At 41.7% G+C, this 20,347-nt stretch overlaps 1 protein-coding gene across 3 annotated transcripts in view; it reads left to right on the top strand.

Annotated features, from left to right (window-relative positions):
- The first annotated feature begins 1,910 nt into the window (after positions 1-1,910).
- The window catches only part of Tmem192 (transmembrane protein 192), a 34,679-nt gene continuing 16,242 nt past the window's right edge, over positions 1,911-20,347 (top strand). For all 3 annotated transcript variants that reach the window (XR_003581554.2, XM_027927129.2, XM_071610543.1), the window contains exons 1-3: positions 1,911-2,035; positions 7,957-8,103; positions 14,612-14,876. Coding sequence is in view for 2 of the 3 variants with exons in the window: in XM_027927129.2 (XP_027782930.1) it covers positions 2,009-2,035; positions 7,957-8,103; positions 14,612-14,876 (439 nt within the window). In the remaining variant the exon portion in view is untranslated. The remainder of the gene's footprint in view (positions 2,036-7,956; positions 8,104-14,611; positions 14,877-20,347) is intronic.

A 20,347-nucleotide genomic window follows, 5' to 3' on the forward strand; every position in this document is an offset into this window, starting at 1 on the left:
GCCAAACTTTCTTTATTTTGAAAAATGTCTACCTCCAAAACAATTCACTGAGCTATTTGAATAATATATGATTGATTATATTATTAAAACAATGACTATGAATGAAGAACATTACATGCAGTATATTCTTTAATCAAAAATCTCTCTGGCTGGGTACAGTGGTGGATACCTGTAATCCCAGTGGCTCAGGAGGCTGAGGCAGGACGATTGCAAGTTCAAAGCCAATCTCAGAAATTTAGCAACTTAGTGAGACCCTGCCTCTAAATAAAATATAAAAAAGGGCTGGAGATGTTGTTCAGTGGTTAAATGCCCCTGAGTTTAACCCTTTGTAAAACACACACACACACATCTCTCTGAAATGGGAGATTTCCATTTTTACAGATGAGGAAACTGAGTCCTAGAGAATGTAAATAAAGTGCCTAATATCACATGTTTAGTAAGATACAGAATTCAAACTTTCATGACTAATTTTAGGATATTGTTGTTAATCTCTGTACTGTAGCTATTAAAATGCATGTCATGACATAACAACTAAATGCCACGTGTGAACCTTGATTAGACCCTGGTTGGTGAAAAATAAACAAAAGGTGGCAAGGCCCAAGGGGTGGCCCATGCCTGTAGTCACACATCTATAGTCCCAATTACTCAGGAGACTGAGGCAGAAGGATTCCTTGAGTCCAGGAGCTCAAGACCAGCCTGGGCAGCATAGGGAGACCACAAGTCTGGGGGGGGGGGGGGGGGGGGATTGTATAAGCACACACTCACAGTTCAATTGTGGCATAAAATTAACAACTAATGAATCAATGTGAGAGATACACGGATTTTGTTGTAATAGTCTTTCAACATTTCTGTAGGCGTAACAATTTCAAAATGGAATGTTGAGGGGGAATGTATGTCTAGAAAGGGCGCTTGAGAAATAATTCATAGACTCTCAGGATTATGAGATTTTTACATCACATAGTCTTACACAATCTTTCTCTTTGCTGACACTTGAGTGTTTCACCAACACCATTAGCAAAGATCATAATATACTCAGTGTACAAATAAACATTTAAAAGTATAAAGATGTACATGCTCTGGGATCAAGTTTTTCTCTGTGAGCTTGTATTACCATAAAATCTCACCTATTTTTGCAATTATGTATTTTCAGAAAATTTCATTAAAGTTTCTAAAATTCCATTTAAAAAGTGCTAAAAATTCAACATTGCCGGCAGCTGCAGTAGAACACACCTGTAATCCCAGCTACGCAGAAATCTGAGGCTGGAGGATCTCAAACTCATGGCAATTTAGAGACCCTGTCTCAAAAATAAAAATAAATAAAATAAACCTCATTGGCTACGATACTGCCCAACTGTACAAAGCTAAAAAAAATAAAATAATAGTGACTTTTAAAAAGGGTTGAGGACATAGCTCAGTGGTAGAGTGCCCCTGGGTTTAGTCCCCAGTGTCTCCCGTCCCCCATCCGAACTGTTTCCTTTCTCATTGGAAAAATCTGATAATGGAAATTGAAAGCCTTTTTTTGGTTCTTTTTTTCCTGTCCCATCTACTGGTAGAGCAGGATTTTGCCACTGGTTCTACCTAAGCACAGAGCTGTGCCTGCAAACAAATACTACACAAGACAGGAAAAAGTCTTAAAATGTCTTAAAGAGGAAAGTGGAGGCCTAGAATACTTCAATTTTGGACTAGAAACACATTCTTTAATGCCCAAGCCTCTGGCCAACAGCGGATGGAGAGGCCATTGCTCGAATCTCTAGAAACTGGTAGGTCCCGGAGGTAGCAGCGGCCCACTGGCCGGGACTCCAGGGCGCGGCACGCCCCTCCCTCCGCCTCGGCCAATCGGCAGTGAGGAGGCGGGGCCAGGGACCGCGCGGGCGGGGCGAACACGGAGTGGGTGTGTCCGGGGCGGGGGCCGCAGGTCCCAGAAGGTGGCGACTTTCTTGGGCCTGTGGCGCCTTGGCGCAGGTGGAGAGGTCAGGCTGGAGGGGGCTTCGGCCTCCGGCGTTGGGAAATGGCGGCGGGGGTCAGAATAGAAGACGTGAGTGCACGGAGGTGTTGGGCGACTGTCCCCGGAATCTCCTTCCTGTACTGGGGTGCACAGGGCGGAGACTGTCGGGGCTGGGGAAGCCTCAGCAGGACCGCGGCCGGAGGGGGCGCCGCCTGCGCACGGCCTGCCCGGGGCGCGGGGTTAGGGGAGAAGGCGCGGGTACGCTGTGGCGTCCGCGACACGCCGGCCCCGGGCCTGTTTTCCCCGGGTGGAAGTCGGGGTGGGGTCCTGCAGGATGGGCGTGCGGGTGGGGGGGTCCCAGGCCGACGCCAGCCCACGTGTGGCGCCCGTCGTTGGCCCCGGAACTAGGAGCTTCACGTGATGCGCGTCTGGCCTGACAGCCTTCCTCCCGGAGACGGTCCCGCTGCGCTCGACTTGAACGTCCAGGGGCACAGGGGGCGAATCTTCCTTGTGGGCTCTCCAGGGTGGGCACCGGAGGTCCTTGGCCCTGGAGTAACAGCAGTGCTGCCGCTGGACGCCAGCGTCCCGCGGGCAGACCTGTCGCTGTCACCTCCCGGAAACCCCCATTGGAGAAAAACAGTGTCATGTGCTGTTTTGAACTTAGGCGTTGTAGAAATAGAAAGATTTTAAAATTTTAGATCCGAACTAGATTATCCAGTACCCCAGTTTACAGTGTGTACGGTACAGAATGTTACCATTATTGCAAAAATCTTGTACCTTTAAGTTTATTAAGACAATTTTATTTATTTATTTATTTATTTATTTATTTGGTACTAGGGATTAAACCCAGCCAGGGGCGCTTTACCTGTAAGCTCTCTCCCCACCCCTTTTTATTTTTGTTTTATTTTTGAGATAGGGTCTCACTAAGTTGCTTAGGCCCTCGCTAATTTGCTGAGGCTAGCCTCGAATTTGCAGTCCTCCTGTTGAGTCCTTGGAATTACAGGTGTGTCCCACCGCACCCAGTGTACAATTTTAAAGGAAACGTGTATTGCCCAAAATTAAGTTAGTTGCCCATTGGCACTTTTTTTTTTTCTTTCCCCTCTTTTGGGAGAGGACAGGGTCTCTCTAAGTTAGGGCCTGGCTAAATTGCTGAAATTGCCACACACTCCCAAGTTGCTGTTAATAAACTAATAGCAATATTACTGTGATTTTAATCCTGAATGAGTGCATCAGGAAAAGCAATGTCCCAGCACTATAAGAGCCTGGTGATTAGTTAAATAATTCTGATGAAATAAATAGCAATTCTAATCATAAACTAAAAATTTTTAATTTTTTTAATTGAGAAAATGAAAAATTAACTAACACCTGGAAGTATATTTGACACTCATATATAAAGTAAATCCTTTGTTTTTGATTTTTTTTTTTAAGAGAGAGAATTTTTTAAATATTTATTTTTCAGTTTTCGGTGGACACAGCATCTTTATTTTATTTTATGTGGTGCTGAGGATCGAACCCAGCGCCCCGCGCATGCCAGGCCAGCGCATTACCGCTTGAGCCACATCCCCAGCCCTGTTTCTGAATTTTTAAGGGTGACATTCTTGAGTTGATAATATATGGGAATATCTAAAAGGAAAATGAGACTTAGAAAAAAGCACATGCAGTGTTTATTAGTTGGTGCTTAGCTGCCCCCAGAATTCTTAGATCTGTGTCTTTAAGTCTTAGTAGTACAATCATAGAAAACTTTCACTGGACAAATTGAAGAGCAATGTTTCACCAACAATGTATAGCAAAATTACTGTAGATCTGAGTAAGTTGCTGCTTTTGGTACATCTAATGTATAATTTCTAGTGTTCTGTAAATAGCTAAAAATTATGGGCCAGAAACTTGAATGTCTTAAAGAGTCAGACTGTGTGTTAGTTAGGATTCATTGTTTGCAGTAAACTAATGGCTAATTTACAAGGACAAGGATTTATTTGAAAGGATACAGAGTGCATGAACACCAGGGTCTCTGAAAGGACTCAAATAAGAGCAGCTCAAAGGATCTAAGAACTAAGTGAAGTCCTTTCCGGGTCTACTCTGGAATGAATCTACCACAGCAGTGGTCTGCCTTTCCTTTCCTGTGCACAGAGTGAATTGGCCTAACCATCCTCCTTAGGCCTGAGGAGAGTAAAGGAAATGTATGAAGGATACCCCTACAATGCAGAAATGTCAGTGGGTTGCCAAAGGAAATAGTCACTGTCACAAAAGAGGAGGGAAGAGATAGTACATAAGTGGAAACAATAGATAATAATAGAAGGCTTGCCTAAGACAGGAAAATATGACCTATAGTGGGTCATTTGAAACTGATTCAGAAGCAACACAGAGACAGATAGCAAAGACAACATGTAACTGTTTTCTGTATGTTCAAAAGCTGATGCAGAAATAAAGAAGGTATAAAGTAGACCCAGTTTGAACTTGTAGAGGTGAAAACTGCAATGTTAGATGAAGAAGCAGGGTAAGTGTCACAGAGAATGCAGCATTTGCTGTGACAAGTGTTTGACAGATGGGGAAGAACAAGTAGAGACAGTATAGAGATTGAAAACATTTCATGGGAGATGGGAACAATCAGTAGTGAGCATCAGGAGGGAGAGATGGCAATAAGCAAATCCTGAAAAGTAGTTTGGGTCAGAGTTGATTCTCTGTCCCTTGCCCAAATGATCTCTTCTGATGAGCAGAGAAGTCTGGTGATACACATAGCTGAGATGGAGACAAGGTTTGGGACATTCATCCATCCGTCAAATGTTTGCAGAGTGGGGCCATGAGATACTGTTGGATACTAGCATTCTGCAAGACAAATTAGAGGTGGGAAGTTAGTGGGTCCTAATGAGGAAGACAAATAAATACAAAGATTGTTATTGAATAGTGTGATACAGGCAAGCACAGAATGTTTTAGAAGACATAGAGGGCTGGGGTGATCCAGATTTGGGGTACTCAGGAAGGCTCCCTGGTGGGAATTGCCCCGTCTGGTCAAGGAAGGATGCTCAGACATTAGCTAAGAGCTTTCATGACTCTATTATTGACGACTTGAAAATTCCAAGCAGAAGGGTCACAAGGAGAAGGGAAATAATCAGAATTGTACCAAAGCGGGAAGCTGTGTAGGCGTAGAGTAGGAAGATTTGCAGGGCAGCATTGGATGCCTGAGACTGGAAACTGGGGAGCCCACCCCAGATCTGGGTAGTGCTTCAGATTGGTTATTCATCTTTGTCATCTTAATGCCCAACAGCTCTCCCTTCCACTCTTTGTCCCTTATTCTGTGTCTGGATTCTGTTTTCAGGCTCCTCTCTTGCCCACTAAAATTCATTTCCATCTCATTCTAATGCAATTACCTGATCTAACCCTGTTGCAACATCTCTTTTTTCATTTGCCTGTTTATTAACTGCTTCCCTGTAGGTTCCATGCAATATATTCCATTACATGTCCTTGTCTTGTCTAGTTTATCATGTCTTTATCTGAAACCCCAGTGAAAATGTAATCTTCTATGTTTTTACCTCAGGCACAGCACCTATAAATTACAATTTTCAGTAAGGGCCTGAGTTTGAGAGGTTGTTATGGCTCATTTGTATGCAAGAGAGACATGGAAGTACTGTACCTGTCAAGACAGTACCTTTAAACATGACTAACTGAAAATTTTACATCCCACAGGAACTCAATCTTTGTCAGCTGCTTCAGTGACATTAGAACTAGCTGTTTTCAAGCTAGGCCTCCAAGCTCACGTCCTTAGTGCCAGAGTTTGTCAGGCTCAGGCAACAACATCCTTGAATCTAGGAGTTCAAGAACAGCCTGGGCAAAACACAGAGAGACCCCCATCTCAAAAAAAGAAAAAAAAAACAACTAGTTGTTTTTGGGCTGGGGTTGTGGCTCACTACTTGCCTAGCACGTGTCAGGAACTGGGTTCAATCTCAGCATCACATAAAAAATAAAGAAATAAAATAAAGTTATGTCCATCTACAACTAAAAATATATTTTTTAAAAAAGCTAGTTGTTTTTATTGAAAATATAGTTTCTACAAACTGAAGACTCCTTGAAGGTCCATCAGGATGATCTGCCTCCATTGGTACTCGTTAATATTCTTAACAAGACTGAAAGTTTATTTTTTAGGCGTGTGTGTTGCTAAGGATGGGACCCAGGGCCTCACACATACTAGGAAAGCTCTCTACCACTAAGCTACACCCCGCCCTGTTTTAAGCATTCTTATAAGTCTCCATCAGCTTTTCAAAGTTTTATGGAATACCGGAGAGATGCTTTAAAAGAATTGCTATCATAGCCAGGTGTGGTAGCACCCATGCTCATAATCCCAGTGACTCAGGAGACTCAGGCAGGAGGATTGAAAGTTTGAGGTCGCCTCAGCAATTTAGCAAAACCCTGTCTCAAAATAAAAAGGGCTTGGGATGTAGCTCAGTGATAGAGTGACTCGGTTCAATCTTCAGTACTCAAAAAAGAAAAAAAAAAGCCACCATGGTGGGTTGAAAGTGGGGAGATGTAAGTCGGAGGAAGTTAGCAAATATATAGGATGAGAAGTCTAGAAATGTGAAGCACAACATGAAGACTGCAGGGAATAAAATTGTATTTGAGATGAATAAATTCAGCTGCTTTTGCCACAAGAAAACAAAAGGCTATCTAGCGGGGCATGTGGTGCACACCTGTAATCCCAGTCACTCCAAAGGCTAAAGCAAGAGGATTGCAAATTCAAGGCCAGCCTGGGTAATTTAGCAAAGCCCTGTCTTGAAATAAAAAGTAAAAAAGGGCAGGGCAAGTAGCTCAGTGGTAAAGCTTCCTTGGATTCAATCCCCACCTACTACCAAATAAATAAATAAAGTTAATCAGTTTTGAGAGTGTGAAGAAGTGGTTTATTTAAATCTCATTATGTAAATTACTTTGTGAATTGTAGAAAAAACTGAGTTAAGATTTCTGGCTGGGCATGGTGGCGCATGCCTGTAATTCCAGCTGCTTAGGAGGCTAAGGCAGAAGAATTGCAAGTTCAAGGCCAGCCTCAGCTACTTAGTGAGGTCTTAAACAACTTAGCGAAACTGTGTCTTAAAATGAAAAGGGCTGGTGATGAAGTTCAGAGGTAGCACTCCTGGGTTCAATCACCAATACAAAAAAAAACTTAAAAGACTTTCTGTGCCCACCAGGTGTGGCACCCTCCTGTCATCCCAATATTTGGGAAACTGAGGCAGGAGGATTACAAGTTTGAGACTAGCCTCAACAACTCAGAAAGACCACATCTCAAAATTAAAAAAAAAAAAAAAATTAATGGGCTAGTGTTATGGTTTGGATGTAAGGTGTCCCCCATGTGAGACATTGCAAGAAGATTTGGAGGAGAAATGATTGGGTAATAGCCTTAACCTAATCAGTTAATTAATCCCTGGTGGGATTAACTGGGTGGTTACTGGAGGAGGTGGGGTGTGGCAGTAGGAAGCAGTTCATTGGGGGCGTGGCTATGTATTTTGTATCTGGAGAGGGGAGTCTCTGCTTCCTGATTGCCCAATGAGCTGCTTCCCTTTGCCACACTTTTCCTTCTGCCATGATGTTCTGCCTCACCTCGAGCCAGGAGGAAGGGAGCTGGCCATCTGTGGACTAAGACCTCTGAAACTGTGAGCCCTAAATAAACTTTTCCTCCTCTACAGTTGTTTTGGTCAGGTTCTTTAGATCATAGTAGCAAAAAAGCTCACTAAAACAGCCAGGAAAGTAGCTCAGTGGTAAAGCGTCCCTGGGTCCAATCCCCAGTACTGTTAAAAAAAAAAAAAAAAAGTTAAAAAAAAATTAAATTTCCCCTACACATTTTAATACTTCTTGTTTATAGTACTTATCTAGAAGTATTTTTTTAATTGACTTTAGGAAGGGTATGTGCTTTTGCATCTAACTTGTATCATAGTTTTAAAAGCATTATAGTTGGGTGGATTTGTCTTGGAAACATACTCCAGAAAGTAGTGACCATAATTTGATTTTTTTTTTTTTTTTTTGCACTGCAGGGTTCCTTGGACATTATCCAGAGTATTGAAGAGGACCCACTTCTGGATGCCCAGCTTCTCCCGCATCACTCATTACAAGCTCATTTTAGACCCAGATTCCACCCTCTTCCTACAGTCATCATAGCAAATCTTCTTCTGTTTATCCATGTAAGTTGCCAGAGGGGATCTCTCCAGTGGTGATGTCCTTAAAAATATTGAAGCTCTTCAGAGGGCAATTGGACTTAAATTTGTCAATATTTAGAATCTACATGCTTTCTTGATCATGCCTGTACTTGAGAGAATTTATAATAGATACATTTGTACAAGCATAAGGATATTGTTAGGAGCAATGTTGACTATCACATTAAGACTGCAAACTATGCGGCCTGGTGGCATATGTCTGTAATCCCAGTGGCTCAAGAAACTGAGCAGAGGGCTGGGGATGTGGCTCAAGCGGTAGCGCGCTCGCCTGGCATGCGTGCAGCCCAGGTTTGATCCTCAGCACCACATACAAAAAAACAAAGATGTTGTGTCCGCCGAAAACTAAAAAAATAAATATTAAAATTCTCTGTCTCTCTCTAAAAAAAGAAAGAAAGAAAGAAACTGAGCAGAAAGATTGCAAGGTCAAGGTCAGCCTCAGTAACTTAGTGAGACCCTGTCTCAAAATAAGAAGTAAAAAGGGCTGGGGATATGGCTCAATCCCTGTTACCAAAAAAAAAAAAAAAAAGACTGCAAACAGTCTGCTATCCAGGGGACATTTTATGTGTCCCATGAATGTAGACTATTATGCAACTGTTATAAAAGAAATGTGCATATATTAGCATAGAATAACCTTTATTATTACACTATTGACTAAAAAACAATCAGGTTTTCAACATTTTGTATAGAATGTTCCTGTTAGTAGTTTCTTTTTTTTTTAATTGAAAAAGAGTAAATATATTTATTGTGCACTACATAGTATTTTTTAATGCCTTTATACATGTACTTTGTGGGTTTTTTTTTTTTTTTCATTACAATTCTTAATACACATGTATACCACAATTTTTCATATTCCTGTTAGTAGTTTTTAAAAGGGAGAAGAGAGGGCTGGTGTGTATACATATTCCTAAATATCAGAATATTTTAGGGTAGTCACAGACCTTATTGATGTAGGTTGCCACTGAAGTGGAGAATGAGGACGTTGGTGGAAATTACAGTAATATATTTTATTGTTTACTTTTTGTATTACTATTTGATTTTTTTAACCATGTACATGTATTACTTTTTCAGTTACAAAACAAAAAATATATATGCAAATAAGTATACACAGGAATTTATCAGTTTACTTACACTTAGGAAATAATGTGAAGCAGAAAAGTCAAGTTTCAGCAAAACATTGTGAACAAAACAGCTCCATGTTTGTATGAAGATAAAATTACAAATGTGTAAGTAGGCCTTGCTGGTGATGGCTCTGCTCAGTCCATAAAGCCATTTCCTTGGCCAAGTATGGTGGCATACACCTGTAATCCCAGTGACTTGGGAGGCTGAGGGAGGAGGATCACAAGTAAGTTTGGGGCCAGCCTTCACAATTTAGTGAGATCCTGTCTCAAAAAAAAAAAATTTTTTTTTTTTTTTAAAGCCAGAAAGAGGGAATGTAACTCGGGAGTAAAGTGCCCCTGGGTTGTATCCCCAGTCCCTGTTCCCCTGCAAGTAAAGAGAAAAAAAAAAAAGAAGTACTGTGGGTTGATATTTGCTGCAATGTGAACAGTCAAAAAAAAAAAAAAAAGGCCAAGTTTCCCTGCTCTTTGGGTTTTGAGGATAATAGTGGGGATTGACTAGGCCCAGCTGATGCTTCAGACCCCATCCAAAGTGCCTACCTTTCTGCAGAAGCTGCCTGCCCCAGCAAGTTTCCCAGTTTTCTCTGCAACTGGAATCCCCTCCTGTGAGGCACATGGGCGGAGACTTGTACTTGGAACTGAACCCCTGAGAGGGGCAGCATCTGTCTTCCTTGCAGGGCTCTCTGGCTGTGGTGTGACTCTGCCATGACTTCCTGAACACCAGATCTCAGCTGAGATGCCTCCTGCCTGATACTGCCACACGCAGGGGTGGCTTCTTTTTCTTTTAACTTTCACTTATTGGATAGCACACTTTATTTACATAAAGAACATATACCGGGGCTGGGATTGTGGCTCAGGGATAGAGCGCTCGCCTAGCACCGGGGGACCCGGGTTCCATCCTCAGCACCACATAAAAATAAAGACATTGTGTTGTGTCCATCTACACCTAAAAAATAAATATTAAAAAAAAAAAAAGAATATATACCCACACATTACTTTTTAAAGACCTTTTCATATTAAATTGCATTTCTTTGATATGGTGGGATTGGTTGCCTTAATTTTGGGACTAACAAAATCTTAAGTGTTTTAAAAAAAAAATTGCCAGGTGTAGTGGCTTGTGCATGTAGTTCTGGCTACTTGGGAGGCTAAGGTGAGAGGATTACCTGAGCCCAGGAGTTCCAGAGCAGCCTGGCAGTGTAGCAAGACTGTCTCCCAAAAGGGAGGTGGGCAGTGCAAGGAAAAGAACAAGTAATAATAAAAAGGGCTAGCACGTATCTCAGTGGCAGAGTACTCGCCTAGCATGTGTATGACCCTGGTTTCAGTCCCCGGTACCACCAAAAAAGAAGAAAGAAATAAAAAGAAAAATTAATGTCTTTTATGGTTCTTGGATTCAGTGTACACTGTATTACTTTATAGGGGATATATATTTTCAACATTTTGATTTGTGGTGTTAAGAACCTTGAATTGTAATACTTACTCTCGATATTATTCCTCTTGACAAATCACTTTGACAAATATTGTGCTTTGTTTTGTTTTTTGTAACTTTTTTGAGATACTGGGGATTGAAGCGGGGGTCCTCTACCATTGATCTACTTAATATCCCCAGAACTTTTTCTTTTTTAAAGACAGGTTTTCATCGAGTTGTCCAGGTTAGGTTCCATTTTGCTATCCTCTCACTTCAGCTTCCTAAGTAGGTAGGATTACAGGTATGTGTCAGTATACCTGGCTATATTATTCATTTTTTTAAATACTTTTTTAGTTGTCAATGGATCTTTATGTTACTTATTTATATGTGATGCTGAGAATCGAACCCAGTGTCTCACACATGTAGGCAAGCATTCTGTCACTGACTACAACCCCAGCCCTGTATTATGCATTTTAGTAAATTTATTTTGTGTTCATATTGCCAGCTTTTAGATGTTTAGCAGTGAATGGTAGTGATAGCTTCTTTTTTCTCTTTACAGTACTGGGGATTGAACCTAGGGGCACTCTACTACTGAGCTATATCCCCAATCATTTTTTGAGACAGGAGATGGGCATTATTTTGAGTTTAAGATCTCCTTAAGTTGCTCAGGGCCTCACTAAATTGCTGAGGCTGGCCTCAGACTTTCAGTCCTCCTTCCTTAGCCTCCTGAGTTGCTGGGATTACAGGTGTGTGGCAATTTAGCAAGATCCTGTCTCAAACAAAAAATAAAAAGGGCTGGGGATGTAGCTCAGTGGTAAAGCACCCCTTCATTTCAATCCCCATTATCAAAGGATGGGTGGGGAGGGGCAGATCATTTGAGACAGACTCTGGCTATGTTGCAGAGGCTGGCTTTCAGTGTGTGATCTTCCTGCATCAGCCACCCAAGTAGCGGGGATTACAGGTATGTGCCACTGCCATGGCATCCAGATTAATGATGTTTTGAAGTTTGTTTTTGTTTTGTTTTAGTCCTGGGGATTGAACCTAGGGGTGCTTTTACTTCTGACCTACATTCCCACCCCTTTTTATTTTTTGAGATAACTTCTCGATACATTGCTTTAGGACCTCATTAAATTGCTGAGGCTGGCCTCAAACTTTTTTTTAATCAGTACTGGGGATTGAACTCAGGGACACTTGACCACAAAGCCACATCCCCAGCCCTATTTTGTACTTTATTTAGAGACAGGATCTCACCAAGTTGCCTAGCGCCTCATCATTGCTGAGACTGGCTTTGAACTTTCGAGCCTCCGGAGCCCCTGAGATTACAGGCGTGTGCCACCGCGCCCAAGTGGCCTCAAACTTTTGATCCCCTGCCTCAGGCTCACAAGTCTCTGGGTTTACAGGCATACACTACTATGCCCACTGTTATATTTGATGTTTTTAAAAATCACAGAATCGTATATCCTTGTGTAACAAATAAGCATCACTAAAGTATAAAGGTAAAATCGTGATCTTCCCTTTCTCTTTTGTCAGTCTTCTCCCTGATGTGGGTTTAGTTTCTTGATATTCTTCACTGCCTTTTGTTAAATTCATGCAAATATTGATGGATGCAGAGGTGTACACCTGTAATTTCAGGAACTCTGGAGGCTGAGGCAGGAGGATTTCAGATTCTAGGACAGCATTGGCAACTTAGACCCTGTCTCAAAATTTAAAATAGGGCTGGGAGTGTAGCTCAGTGGTAGAGTACCTCTGAGTTCACTCCCCAGTACTACAAAAATAAAGAAAGAAAATAGCCAGCTGTGGTGGTGCACAACTTTAATCCCAGCAGCTCCAGAGGCTGAGGCCGTTGGATTGAGAGTTCAAAGCCAGCCTCAGCAATTTAGCAAGGCCCTAAGCAACTCAGTGGGTCCCTCTCTCTAAATAAAATACAAAAAAGGGGGGGGGGGGGGTGCTGGGGATATAGCTCAGTGGTTAAGTACCCCTGGGTTTAATCCCCAGTACAAAAATAGATAAATAAATACAATGCAAATATATACAAAGATATTAGCACCTATACAAAGGGATTTACCCCACTTTTAAAAAATTGGATCAATGGGTGCGGTGGCACACGCCTGTAATCCTAGCAGCTCGGGAGGCTGAGACAGGAGGATAGAGAGTTCAAAGCCAGCCTCAGCAACAGTGAGGCACTAAACAACTCAGTGATACCCTGTCTCTAAATAAAATACAAAATAGGGCTGGGGAGGTGGTTCAGTGGTCGAGTACCCCTGAGTTTTAGGTCCTCATGTGTGCGAGACAAGTGTTCTAACAAAAAATTATATCCCCAGCCCCTGTGTGTTTCTAACAGTGTTTCTCAGATTCACACATCAGACTCTGCTGACAGGCTTGTGAAAAGACAGATTGCTGGGTTGCATCCCCAGAGATTCTGGCTTAAAGAGGATTAGGGCAGGCTCCAGTGTGTGCATTTCTAACACGCTTGCTTAATCTTAACATATCAGAGAGGCAAACCAATACACAGAGTTGTTTTTGTGTGTTTGTTTTATTGTACTGGGGATTGAACTCAGGGGTGCTTTACCACTGAGTTCCATTCCCAGTCTTTTTTTTATTTATGAGACAGGGTCTAAGTTGCTTAGGGCCTCACTAAGCTGCTGAGGCTGGCCTCAAATTTACAATCCTCCTGCATCAACCTCCTGAATCTCTGAGATTGGTGAAATGCATCACTGTATCCAGTGCTTAGTTAATTCTTTTCCAGGTGCATAATATTCTATAACATGGGTGGGTATGTCTTAATTTATTCAAGCATTTCATAGTAGATGGGCAAATATATGGGCAATTTTAGGTTTTTGCAAATATAGGAAGTACTATAATAAATATTTGTATCCCAGTATTCTGGGTATTTGTACTTTAACTTTGGAGCAATAGAGACCTTAAAGTAGGTTTTCTGGGTCAAGACATTTCCAAATTATTCTCCAAAAGCAATTTGCAGTTTAGTTAGCAATTTTTTTTTTTAAAGAGTGAGAGAGAGAATTTTAATATTTATTTTTTAGTATTTGGCGGACACAACATCTTTGTATGTGGTGCTGAGGATCGAACCCGGGCCGCACGCATGCCAGGCGAGCGCGCTACGGCTTGAGCCACATCCCCAGCCCAGTTAGCAATTTTTTTTCATGGATATAATACCTTTATTTTGTTTATTTTCATGTGATGATTAGGATTGAACCCAGTGCCTCACAATGTGCTAAGCAATTGCTCTACCAATGAGCTACAACCGTAGCCCTAGTTAGCAGTTTTCAAGTAAGTCTTGTGTGTCTATATTCTAGCACCAGTCAGTTAAACTTTTTTTTTTTTTTTAGTACCGGATATTGAACCCAGAAGCACTTTACCACTGAGCCACATTCCCAGACCTTTTTATTTTTTGAGATAGGGTCTCACTAAGTTGCTGAGGGTGGCTTTCAATACTCCTGCCTCAGCCTCCCAAATCACTGAGATTACATGTGTGCACCATCACACTCAGCTAAACTTTTTTAAACCATGATTATTATTAGTTACCTTTTTAAAAATTTTTTTATAACTTTTTATTTTATTTATTTATTTTTGTGTGGTGCTGAGGATCAAACCCAGGGCCTTGCGAATCGAACGCTCTACCGCTGAGCCAAAACCTCAGCCCCTTAATCTTTTTTTTTTAGTTGCTCAAAACACTTAACCTCTTTTTAATAAAAGAGGTAGCAAGAAACTGTTGAGCATTACATTAGCATTTGTTTTAGATGGGATTTGGGATAATTTTTATTTGTGACATTGTTTTTCAAATTTGTAAAAAAATGACCAAAAAAAAAAGGTTTTCAGACTTTTTTATAAAAATAGGATAGTAGGAATTATGGGTGCAGAGTATTTCCTGGGGTGGCAATTATTGTTTCCTAATTCCATATATTGAGTATTCATCAGCTGCTTTCCTTTCCGCCAGGTTGTGTTTGTTATTTTAGCGTTCTTGACAGGTGTGCTTTGTTCTTACCCTGACCCAAACGAGGACAAGTGCCCTGGAAACTACACCAACCCACTGAAAGTCCAGACAGTCATAATCCTAGGAAAAGTCATTTTGTGGATTCTGCACTTACTTCTGGAACGCTACATTCAGTATCACCACAGCAAAGTGAGAAACCGTGGCTATAACCAGATCTACCGAGCCACAAGGCATCTGAAGAGCCTCGCCCTGGTGACACACTCCACCGGTAAGCCCGCTTTCTTGGCGTCTCTGGGCCTTGAGTAGCCAAATGACAGCAGAAAGGACCCATGAAGTTGGATTGTATGACCCAGTGTATTCTCTCAGTGTTGTGAGTGCTGTGTGTCATGGCCACTGTCTGGTTTTCTTATACACTTGGTTTTCACTTGAAATTTGCATTGTTGTGGACATGGTATCTGTGTGTCCCTGTGTACAATGTAGATTTTCCCCCCTTTTTGGTATCAGCAGGTTTATTCAGCTTAAGAAGATACAGTATTCAGTAGCCAGGTGCAGTGGTGCACACCTGTAATCCCAGCGATTTGGGAGGCTCAGGCAGGGGGATCACAAATTAAAGGCCAGCCTCAGCAACTCAGCAACACCTGTCTCAAAATAAAAAAGGACTGGGGATGTGGCTCAGTGGTTAAGTGCCCCAGGGTTCAATCCCTGGTCCAAAAAAAAAAAATCTAGTATCCAAAATAAGACTTGTAAAACACACAGGTCTTAATTTATGAAGGTATGATCAGAAGCTTCATTTAGGACTGGGAATACATGAATGCTTGATTTTCTTTATTGTTGCATACATTTTAAAGGCTGTGGAAGTAAACTGAATTTCTTTAGGCACTTTTGACTTACCTTTTTAGGAGAACCTCATTTGGAGTCCAGAGTAAACGTTTGAATATTCTGAATCCAGATTAGGAATTCATTTTTCTAGCAGGGCCTGGTGGCTGAGCCTATAAACCCAGCTACCTGAGAGGCTGAGGCAGGAGGATCTCGTATTCGAGGCCTCTGGGCAATTTAGCAAGACTCTGTCTAAACATAAAAATATAGGCTGGGTGCAGTGCCGCATTCCCGTAATCCCAGTGATTTGGGAAGCTGAAGCAGGAAGATTGTAAACTCGTGGTTAGCGTAGGCAATTTAAGACAGGGTCTCGATGTAAAAAATAAAAAGGACTATAGATAAAGCGCCCGTGGGTTCAATCCCCAGTACAAAAAACAAATGGAACCTAGCATGCTGGTACACGCCTATAATCCCTATATGGCTCAGGAGGCTGAGGCGGAAGGATCGAGAGTTGAAAGCCAGCCTCAGCAAAAGTGAGGCCCTAAGCAACTCGGTGAGACTCTGTCTCTAAATAAAATACAAAAGAGGGCAAGGGATGTCAGTGGCGCGTGCCCCTGAGTTCAATTGCCTGGTACCAAAAAAAAAGGATTTGGAATGTAGCTCAATGCTTGTCTAGCATGTGCAAGGCCCCAAGTTCAGTCCCCAGTATCACAAAGAAGAAAAAAGAACTTCATTTTTCCCCAGAAAAACAACTTCACCAAATCTTTTATTTTTCTTCTGTGCTTTGTGAGTGCTTTTAAAGGGCAAGCTGCAAGCTCATCTCCCGAGTGAAGTTCTCAGTGGAAGCTGAAGTGCCACACTGTCAAGGAGAGAGAAATATTTATGGAGATGGTGATCTTGTTTGATCTTCCCTAGGGGGAGCTTTTCTTTTTTAAACTATGATGCAATATTTATTTTTTATATCTTTTTTTTTATTTGTTTTACTTAGTTACACATGACAGTACAATGACCTTGACATATCATACATTTGAATCAGATGGGATATAATTTCTCATTTTTCTGAGTATACAGGTTGCAGAATCACATTGGTCATGAAGTCACATATATACACACAGTAATAATAATGTCTGTTTCATTCTACTATCCTTCCTATCTCCCCAGCCCCTGCCCTCCCCTCCCCTCACTTCTCTCTACCTAATTAACGCTATTCTTTTTTTTTTTCCCCTCACATCTTCATACATGTATTTTGTATAGCAATGAGGGTCTCTTTCCACCATCCATGCAATTCCCTTTCCCTCCCACCCCTCTTCCCTATGTAGAGGTAATCTTCTTCCCATGCTCTTCCTCTCTTCCCCATTTTGAGTCACCCCTTTATATCAGAGAAGACATTCGGCATTTTTTTTTGGGGGGTGGATTGACTAACTTCACTTAGCATAATCTGCTCTAATGCCATCCATTTCCTTACAAATGCCATGATCTTATTATTTTTTAGTGCTGAGTAATATTCCATTGTGTATAAATGCCACATTTTTTTTAATCCATTCATCCATTGAAGGGCATGTAGGTTGGTTCCACATTCTAACTATTGTGAATTGTGCTGCTATAAACACTGATGTGGCTGTGTCCCTGTAGTATGCTCTTTTAATTTTAAGGGCTTTTGAGTATAGTCTGAGAAGAGGAATGGATCAAATGGTGATTCCATCCAGCTTTCCAAGGAATCTCCATTACTGCTTTCCAGATTGGCTGCACCAATTTGCAGTCCCACCAGCAATGTATGAGTGTGCCTTTTTCCTCAAATCCTCGCCAGCACTTGTTGTTGTTTGTCTTCATCATGGCTGCCATTCTGACTGAAGTGAGATGGTATCTTAGAGTAGTTTTAATTTGCATTTCTCTGATTGCTAGAGATGATGAGCATTTTTTTCATATATTTGTTGATTGATTGTATATCCTCTTCTGAGAAGTGTCTGTTCAGGTCCTTGGCCCATTTGTTGATTGGGTTATTATTATTGGGGGGGGGGGGGGTATTTAGCTTTCTGAGTTCTTTACATACCCTAGAGATTAGAGCTCTATCTAAAATGTGAGGGGTAAAAATTTGTTCCAAGGATGTAGGCTCCCTATTCACCTCACATATTATTTCTTTTGCTGAGAAAAAAACGTTTTCAGTTTGAATTCATCCCATTTGTTGATTCTTGATTTTAATTCTTGTGCTATAGGTGTCTTATTAAGAAAATTGGGGCCTAGTCCCACGTGATGGAGATTAGGGCCTACTTTTTCTTCTATTAGACACAGAGTCTCTGGTTTAATTCCTAGATCCTTGATCTATTTTGAGTTAACTTTTGTGCATGAGAGATAGGGATTCAATTTCATTTTGTTGCATATGGATTTCCAGTTTTCCCAACATCATTTGTGGAAGATGCTGTCCTTTCTCCAGTGCATTCTTTCAGCACCTTTGTCTAATATAAGGTAGTTGTAGTTTTGTGGGTTAGTCTCTGTCCTCTATCCTGTACCATTGGTCCACCAGCCTGTTTTGGTGCCATATATTTTATATCTTTATTTCAGTTTTATGTGGTGCTGAGGTTTGAACCCAGTGCCTCACGTGTGCTAGGTGAGCACTCTACCATTGACCCACAACCCAAGCTCCTGGGGGAGGTTCTTTTTGCTTCCTATCTTTAGAAGATGAACTTGGTTTCCATGTTCAGCTGTTGGTGTGTAACACTCTTTTTTGGCCAGAAGATGTCACTATAACATAAAGATAAAAGCAAAAACCTGGATCTTTACTGACAGATCTTATGTCTGTCACCAAATATACTATTTCTCAAATGATGGTCTTTGAAATAGTGTGTGTGTGTGTGTGTGTGTGTGTGTGTGTGTGTGTGTGGTGCTGGGGATTGAACACAGGGGCTCATGCATGCTAGGCAAGAACTCTTTTTTTTTAATTTGAGACAGGGTCTCGCTAAGTTGCTGAGCTGGCCTTGAACCTGTAATCCCCCTGCCTCAGCCTCTTGTGACACTGGGTATGTGACTCTTAATAATGATCTGTTTTTAACAACTAGACTTTTTTTTTTTTTCTTGGCAGTACTGGGGATTGAAACCAAGGTCTTCCACAAACAAGGAAATGCTCTACCATTGAACTATATCCCAAACGCTTTTTATTTTATTTTGAGATGGGGTCCTTGAACTAACTTGAATTATCCTTGAACCTGAGATTCTCCTCCCTCAGCCTTTCTAGAAGCTAGAATTATAGGTGCCAAACTACTTTAATTTTTTTTATTTTTATTATTTTGGAAAAAGAAGGTAGGTATGCCTGAGGACACAGTGACTAGTGACCGTGTCCTATACACTCTTATCTCTCACTGGCCTCACATTCCTCCGGGGACCCAAGGCTATCATAGAAATTCCTGCTGGCAGGGTTCTCACTGAGGACTGGGCCTGATGCTCTTGGGCTCAGGCAGGCAGAGGGACAAGGTCTTTCACTGTGACATTGTCTGGCTAAATTTTCTGTATAGAGTTGCTTTGGAGGAGAGGCTTCATGGAATGTGCCTGGGTCTGTGATATATATTTACATGCATTGCTATGGATCAAACTTGGGGCCTCATGCCTGCTACCACTGAGCCACACCCTCAGCTCCCAGAATTATTGTTATACTAATGAAATATATCACTTGCTGAACACTTAGGCATTGTCAGTTCACTTCCTCCAAAAACCCTGGTTGCTCGGTATTATTTCTCTAGTTTTTTAGTGGAAGAGTCCAGGGCTTTGTGAGATTTTATTTTATTTCTTCTTCTTGTTATTTTCAGTAGGTGGACAGTTAGGGATTGAACTCGGGCCTTGCACATATTAGGGACATGCTCTACCACTGAGCTGTCTCCCAGCCCACAAGAGCTCATTTCTTCCAAGAACTTTTATTTCATTTTTTTGTTGTTCTTGGATTTGGACAGGGCCTTGCACATCCTAGGTATCTCATCTGCCACTGAGCAACATCCCTAGGCCTTTTTATTTTATCTTGAGACAAGATCTAAGTTACCCAGTCTGAACTTGAACTTGAGATCCTCCTGTCTCAACCTCCTGAGACGGTTATTACAGGTGTGCAACACCAGGACCAGCTCTAATAGTTTTTTTTTTTTCTTTAATGGCAAATGAAATGAAACACACAGGCTATGTCTGTGGTTATAAAAGCACTTACAAAGAAAACTGGTTGTATATTGTATACTGTCATGTAGAAAGTTTCTGATGAACTAATGACTTTTTTCTTCTCCCCCCCCCCCCCCGTACCAGGGATTGAACCCAGCAGTGCTTTACCACTGAGCTATATTCCCAACCATTCTTTTATTTTTTAATTTTGATTTTGGGGTCTCAGTAAGATGCTTACAGCTTCACTGAATTACTGAGGCTGATTTGAACTTGCAATCCTCCTACCTCAGCTTCCTGAGTCACCAGGATTATAGGTGTGTGCACTGCCCAGCTTCTAATGAGCTCTGAGGAAGTGGACTCAGAGGAGTTTAAGCTGGGAAGAATGACCTGAAGAAGTCATCCAGGGCCAGATCATGAGGGTTGCCACAAGTTTAGAGAGAGGCAGCCTTGGAAGGGAAGGCTTTGCTGAGAGTTTTGAGAGTTGGAAAGATCACTCTGGCCATGGCTGGAGGGGGCAGTTAAGGAGGCTGCTATAGTACCCCAGGGCAAGGATCTAGGTCTGAACTAAGATATCATGCTGGGCAGTACTTCCTGACTGAGAGGTCTTGTGTGCTGTCCACAGCACGTACCATTTTAGGGAATGTTTTATTTCAGCATGCCCCTCTCCTTCCAGGCTGCAGATTTCATGCACCATAAACTCCCAGTTACAGCCTGTGACCCACCAGAGTGCTGGCATATGGGGTTGCTCAGTACCTTAAATCCTTTGCATGCTGTTTCATTTATGTGCAGAGG

Source organism: Marmota flaviventris, chromosome 3 (assembly GCF_047511675.1).
Source record: "Marmota flaviventris isolate mMarFla1 chromosome 3, mMarFla1.hap1, whole genome shotgun sequence".
NCBI lineage: Eukaryota > Metazoa > Chordata > Mammalia > Rodentia > Sciuridae > Marmota > Marmota flaviventris.